General features: G+C 39.9%; 1 protein-coding gene across 1 annotated transcript; it reads left to right on the forward strand.

Moving 5' to 3' along the window:
* Positions 1-439: 439 nt before the first annotated feature.
* On the forward strand, positions 440-1,156 carry LOC138895869 (uncharacterized). The gene has a single exon (XM_070180612.1). It carries the CDS (start codon positions 440-442, stop codon positions 1,154-1,156), a length of 717 nt encoding a protein of 238 aa, XP_070036713.1.
* The last annotated feature ends 6,233 nt before the right edge of the window (positions 1,157-7,389 follow it).

Consider the following 7,389-nt stretch of genomic DNA (forward strand, 5'->3'; position numbering starts at 1 on the left):
TCATGGCCCATCGGTTTGGGTTGTGACAAAAGTGATATCAGAGCAGTTCTGTCCTAGGGTTGTCTATAGACCGTGTCTAGTAGAGTCTTGTTTATGAGTGTGTTGTGCACCACATTTATAAACAAGAGGCTACAGGACATATATGATGTTATCCTCCCTTCTTATCTTAGATCGTGCGATATAAGGATTCATGTTCCTAACAATGTGTTATGTTACAACGATGCCTAAGAAGGCTACAGCTGCCCAGAAGGGCAAGTATGTGGCTGATAAGACTACTAGTCAAGCGCCACGAGTTACCAGGGCTCGAGGAGAATCACATAGAGAGATTCCGTCTCAGACTTCACATACCCCGCCCTCTCTAGAGGAGCTCCGAGGGGCACCAGCTTCAGCACCTACCCCTGTACACTCAGCTCCTTAGCCAAATGCACTGGGTCAGGAGATGAGAGATGTTATTCAGCTATTGACTCGATTAGTAGCCGCACAATCTCGACGTCAGGAGGTAGGTATTGGTCATGCAAACAGGGTCATCAGTGCGAGGGTTCGTGATTTCATTAATTTGGACCCTCCGGTATTCACTAGAGCAGATCCAAACGAGGACCCTCAGGTATTTATCGATAGGATGCAGAGAACTTTGAGGGTAATGAAGGACACTACGATTGAGTCAATTGAGCTAGCTTCCTATAGACTTCAGGATGTTGCAGTTAATTGGTATGAGTCTTGGGAGTTGTCCAGAGGTGAGGATGCTCCTCAAGCAATATGGCAGGAGTTTACAAAGACTTTTCGTCGTCATTATCTGCCACCAGAATTTAGACGGGCCAGAGTTGATAGATTCTTGACCCTTTGGCAGGGTAATATGAGTGTTCGGGAGTACAACCTTCAGTTTGATTGTTTGCCTAGGTATGCTCCCACTATTGTAGATAAGATGGAGGATCGGGTTCACCGGTTCGTGATGGGGTTGAAGACGCACCTCCTTAACAACTGTATGTCGGTCTCACTTCAGCCAGGCATGGATATTTCTCGTATTCAGGCACACGGTCAGGGTGTAAAGGAGCGTAAGCAGAAGCAGAGGGCCGATCATGAGCATGATAGGGGCCAGAGTAAGAGAGCGAGATCTTCAGGTCCTTCTGGTGAGTTTCGAGGTGGTCAGAGAAAATAATATCCGAGGTATCCAGCCAAGCCATCGGCTAGTGCACCCCCTTAGTTTGCCGATAGGAGATTTGATCGTTCCACATATTCAGGGCCTATTTAGAATTCTAGGGCCTCTAGTTCTCAGTGTAGGGGTGAGTCAAGTCAGATGAGGCTGCCCTTGTCACGATGTGCTCAGTGTGGTAAGTAGCATGCAGGGCTGTGCCTTATGGGGTTGGGTGTTTGTTATACTTATAGTTATCTAGGCCACGTTAAGAGAGATTGTCCGACGAGAGGTGGTGCAAGCATAGTTCAGCCAGCGAGATATGTAGCTGGTTCATCATCATCAGTACGCCCCCCCCCCCCCGGGCAAGGTTCACAAGCACCAATGGGTCGTGGTAGATGTTACACCCCATGTTTTTGTACATAAACGTACATTGAAAGTCGGTTGATGTAAGCTCAGAAGGAATGAAATCCCTTTACAAGCATAAGGAAAGTTTATCGAAGTCTTAAGTAAGTTAAGTTGAATGAGACTTGGAAAAAAACAAATAAAATAATGAATACATAAAATATGGTTGCTTGCTTACCGGGATACTTGTTTGAGCTACTTGCTTACCCGTCCTACTAGCTTGAGCTACTTGTTGAAGTTGTTGTGGTGTTATGGACTGTTTGGAGTAGTTTCATATTATTATATGGCTGTCACATAAGAGTATTGTCTTATACATGTTGTGTTTAATCTTATCGGTGCCTTAACTAAGTTGTGGGAGTAAGAATTGATGAAGTAATAATCTGAAAATTAGTTTTCAGTTGTTGTAATTTGTGGACTATTAGGAGTTTGTTTTTATGTGGTGTTGTGGCTTAAAAATCAGTATGTATAACCTGAGTATATTGTGGTTGTCATTATTGAAGTGTATTCAAGTTCTAGCTAAGTTATAGGGATGGAAAAGCGCAAAGTAGCACTTGGTTGTTGTATGAGATTGTGTGGACTGTTTTGGTGATGTATTGCGATGGATATAAGGTTGGAAATTGATGTAATATGTTTGTTGATATTTTGGACATGTTGGTCTTGTTTGTTTATTTGAGTAAAGTGAAAATAATAAGGGGAGGTGTTGTCCAAAATTTGGTAGATGAGCTAGTCGCTCATTTGTGTTGAGTTCTAGCTTCCGTAAGCTTAACAATGGTCCCTTATTGTTTGTTGTAGATTAAAGAACTAACGGACTGAACCGACATCGTGTGGTTAGGTAAACGATAAAGGTATGTTAAGGCTATCCCTTCTTTACTTTTGGCATGATCCATATGATACAAACAAAACGAGCAAACGCATAACTTTCATAAATGGCTCTATTCATAGAAGTACTAGGAGTGACTATGTTCTTGATTCCCCATGTGTCCTATTATTATATCATCTGTTCACGGGTCTTAGAAAAATACGTAAGTTGAAAAAGTTTATCCGAGAGATATTATTGTCTTACTTCATTATGCATTACATTCATTTATACATGTATATTAACCCATGACCATATGGTGTTATATACGCGTATATTATATGTATATGGGATATGGGGAAAGGTTACGGCGTTATATATGCACCACCACCTGATTAGCTGGTATACATTGATGATTTTGCCCACAGAGGTCGAGAAGATATGATGGGATGCCTTCAGAGGCTTTATGATGTTATGTGCTCATATACCTATGCATGGTATACCATTTACATTCATATGCATGACATTATAAATGTTTCACGATTCACAGAGATATTCAAACTTACATGTTGAGTTCTTTACACCATGTTTCTTTCATGCCTTACATACTCGGTACTTTATTTGTACTGACATCCCTTTTTCCTGAGTACGCTGCGTTTCATGCCCACAGGTCTCGATAGACAGTTTGACAGTCCTCCTAGTAGGCTATCAGCTCAGCGGAAGGTGTTGGTGCACTCCACTTGCTCCGGAGTTGCCTATTTGGTCAGTATGATTTGGACATGTAATGATTGGTATGGCGGGTCCCTGTCCCGACCTTTATGACGTTTATGCACTCTTAGAGGCTTGTAGACAAATGTCATGTATATGGATACTTGTATGGCTTTATCGGTCTATATTTTGAGTGTACAAATGATCATGTCGGCCTTATAGGCTCGTATGTCACGTGTATAAGTTTTTATATCATGTTGGGTCGTCATATGTCTAGTTTTCCCTTATGTTTTATTACAGTTATCTCATGATGGCCCTTCTGGCCCATTTACCTATGATGGTGTGATAAGAAAGATATGTTACGTTGGTACTCGGTTGAGTAAGGCACCAGGTGCCCGTCGCAGCCCTTCGATTTGGGTCGTGACAAAAGTGGTATCAGAGCCATTTTGTCCTAGGGAGTCTACAAGCCGTGTCTAGTAGAGTCTTGTTTATGGGAGTGTTGTGCACCACACTTATAAGCAGGAGGCTACAGGGCATTTAGGACTGTCACTCTTTCTTCTTAATCTAAATCGTGTGGTAGAGCTCAGTTGTAAGAATTCAAACTCCTAAATTCTATTTTATTCATAATACAATGATACCTACATCTAGAAAGACAGATGGTAAGCGATTGACTGTGGCTTTGGAAGAGTTGAGTCAGAGGAACTCGATTTTGCATCAAGATTATGATGAGTAAATGTGAGGTCTTCAGTAGATCATGTGTGTGCTAAGATGTGTAAGCTTCTTGATAAGGAGCCCTAAGGCATGAATATCTATCCACCCATATGGTTTAAAGCAATGAGAGAATCAAAAGGTAGATACAAGTTTTAACAAGTACAAGAAGCAAGGTGAAGAAGGGTATGAGGTACCCAATTAGTGAAAATTATCAGTATTTACAATTCAGGCAGAGAAATATAAGCATTTTGAGTTATCTTCAATTGTAACAGAGGTATGTACAATTGGCACACCTATCTCAGTTATGCTCCATGGGAGCCAACAGATATAGTTTAAGAGAAGGACGGGATGTCAGAATCCGGCTGGGGTTAGAGTAACCCAAAATAGTGGATGGATTGTTAGCATTAGCTGACATTTCCGAATGATTTTATAATAGTCAGCATCGTGAGAATTTCAGAGATAGCGTTCCGACAATAATAGAATGGAAAACAAAAGAATAACCTTTAAAGTTCATCCAGGAAGACGCTTCCCTAAAGCAAGCACTGTGAGCATAGTTAAGCTTATGGGATGCCACTTACACTAGGTGTCACCCTCGTGAGTAAGAAATTTCGTTATCCTTGATATAGAAGGATTACCTCAAGGCGAGTAAGAGTCAGTGAATATGTGAAAAGATGCCAAAGATGAAGAGAGGGGGAAAGATGGTGTGATATGGTATTAAGTAGGAGTTATATGGTTCATGGAACTATAGAATAGTAAAGGAAGAATGCGATAAAAATAAGAAAGGGATGAGATTGCACTTATTCAAATCTCACAGATAGGTTACGACTCCAGAACATTACGCAAGTATGATGGCAGGGAGGGGAAGTAAAGGTTCCCGACCAGGATGTTATTGATAAATAAGTACGAACGAATACTTGATACAAAATGAGCCAGTGCGAGAGATAAGTTAAGATAAAGGACATATCCCAAGAGAGATTACACGGAATATAGATATGACAATGGACCAACGAGTAGTTAGTAGTTGATTCAGAAAGAGCCTAATTATGGCTAGACAAGAGGATACGGACAAATCAGCAGATCATGCAAGATAAACATAGTGAAACCCCATATGGTGAATTCAGTCTTGCAGTTATAACATTGTAATCCTTGAGAAATATTTAGCTAGGAGTTGGGGTAATTAAAGGTATCGTATTATTATTACGAAAATAAAAGAAAGTGCCACTAGGAAGACAGTCAAAATATCAGTTTAGAAGCAACCCTACAAGTACAAGGGCATGGAGGTAAGTAACTAAGGATAATTATATGCGAGGAAGAACATTAAAACATTTCGTCGAGTATACGATGTATAAGCTCATAGCTTTACAAGAGTCAGAGGGTCCTCCCTAAGTACTACGATAAAAGACTAGCTGAGGAAATAAGGAAGAAGGCTTCAACCTAAGCATAGTCACTTGAAGAAGAAATGGTCATGTAAAAATAGTCTCACTACAGCATTATTATATGCATTCCATAAGAAAGTGGCACCTACCGTGGCTGATGAATGGGAAGTAAAAAAAAATCCAAAAGTGACATTTGAGATCATATGAGTTACAAGAAATTCTAGTATTTGTGGGTACTAAGATAAGCCAATTATTCATGTAGCAGGTAGCAGAATGGCCAGAAAAAGTAATTGCTTACGTTTAAAGAAAGCTGAGAAGGAATGAAAGGAATTCTTTTATCAATGATCTAGAGTTAGTTATGTTATACATTTAAGATTTTGGAGTATTATCCATGCAACATATATGTTGACATTCATACAACCGTAGAAGACTTCGATATAAGTTAAAAGAAAGAATTGAGCCCGGGTCATAGACAAAGGATTGAATTGTTAGAAGAGTATATCATGGATATTTCATAGCGTCCATGAAAGGCTAAGTAACAACTAATACCCTGAACCACAAATCGGAAGATAGCTTAAGCCTACATAAAGACTGAGAGAGAAGAGGAAACTGAGGAGTTACATTAGCTAAGTAAATCAGGAGTCTGATTATTGGACCTAGATAACTATAGAAATCGTGATTGAAACCATTGCAGAATCACTCTTAATATCATAGGTACAAGAGAGATAGTACATCAGCCATATTCTATAATGGCTCGGCGATAAAGCCAGTTGGAAGAGTACCAACCTCATAGGAAGTCAGTATGAAGCTTCCATCGGATTGTGTATACACCAGAGGTGCAAGTATTATAGTAGAGCTTCAAGTTGTGGATGTGAATTATACCTATGTGGAAGGGAGGTTATGAAAGAGATGGAAGATATGATACGAGATTTTAAGGTATGTACGGTAAAGGTAAAAGAAGGTACGAGATACTCACATGCAGAAGGTTGTGAATAGTCCATACTTCAGATAGAGGGCTAAAAACATTGGATTCAGTATCAAGAAATGATAGCGGTGTCGTCAGTGACATATCTTCCAGCCTATGGTTTCCAGGTACCGAGAGGTCTAGTTAAGAGAGTAAATAAGAGTTAGAGACAATATGATTCCTCGTTTAAGGTTCCAGAATAACACAAGAAAATCTATGGTGCTATGAAATTATGAAATACGATTATTGAAGTATAGAATAATCCCTAAGGAGGATCAGGCAAATAACTTCAGATGTTCACCAATGAGACGTGAGCCCTAGTGACAATGTATTACGTAAGAAGTTTCAAGTTATTACTGGTGGATTATAGATCAACATTAAGGTGAATCAACAATAGATGGAAAAAAGTTATGAATCTAGGAAATAGAATATAGCAATCGTTGTAAGTTCGATAAAGTACCAAACCAAGAATGTCACTGCACCTCGCAAAGTGAGGCCTAGAGATTGGCTACAAAGTGGAGGAAAAAGGAGAGAAGATTCGCATAGGCACGCGTACAAGGACATATTCGCACATGCTGCATGACAGAAGGTAGCAACAGTTATGATATTGGAAGAGTTCCGACCACAGGTCATGGTGTGAGAAAGAGATCTAAAGGGGGAATGCCCTTACCTTTGGATTTATTCACAGAATAGTTGCCTTGATGGCAAGGATAGTATTAAAGTATTTGTGGATTATGAGATGATAAGCGCATCAACCAACATTCGAGGACGAATGTTCCAAAGAGGGGAATGATGTTACACCCCATATTTTTGTACATAAAAGTACGTCGTAAGTCGGTTAATGTAAGCTCAGAAGGAATGAAATACCTCTTCAAGAATAATGAAGGTTTATTGAAGTCTTAAGTAAGATAAGTTGAATGAGACTTGGAAAAAAAACAAATGAGATAATGGATACATAAAATATGGCTTCTTGCTTACCGAGATACTTGTTTGAGCTACTTGCTTACCCGTCCTACTAGCTTGAGCTACTTAACACATGTCGTGACTATTAAATGAGGGTAAGATACGTGTCTAAGTGAATAAGGGCAGCATGTGAAACCTATTAATTAACCAAGCAGGTGTCAAGTAGGTGTGTCACCTACTTGCTAAAAAGGAAGGCCCATTTTAGTCCACCTAAATGGACATGTGTAGGTTAGCCAAGAGGGCCCTTTTAGGGGCTGAATCAAGTCACATATCCTCATAATATCCAAGTAGTAGAAACATAGAGAGAGCCACGAAATTCTCTCCCAAATTTACCTAC

Source organism: Nicotiana tomentosiformis, chromosome 7 (genome assembly GCF_000390325.3).
Source record: "Nicotiana tomentosiformis chromosome 7, ASM39032v3, whole genome shotgun sequence".
Lineage (NCBI taxonomy): Eukaryota > Viridiplantae > Streptophyta > Magnoliopsida > Solanales > Solanaceae > Nicotiana > Nicotiana tomentosiformis.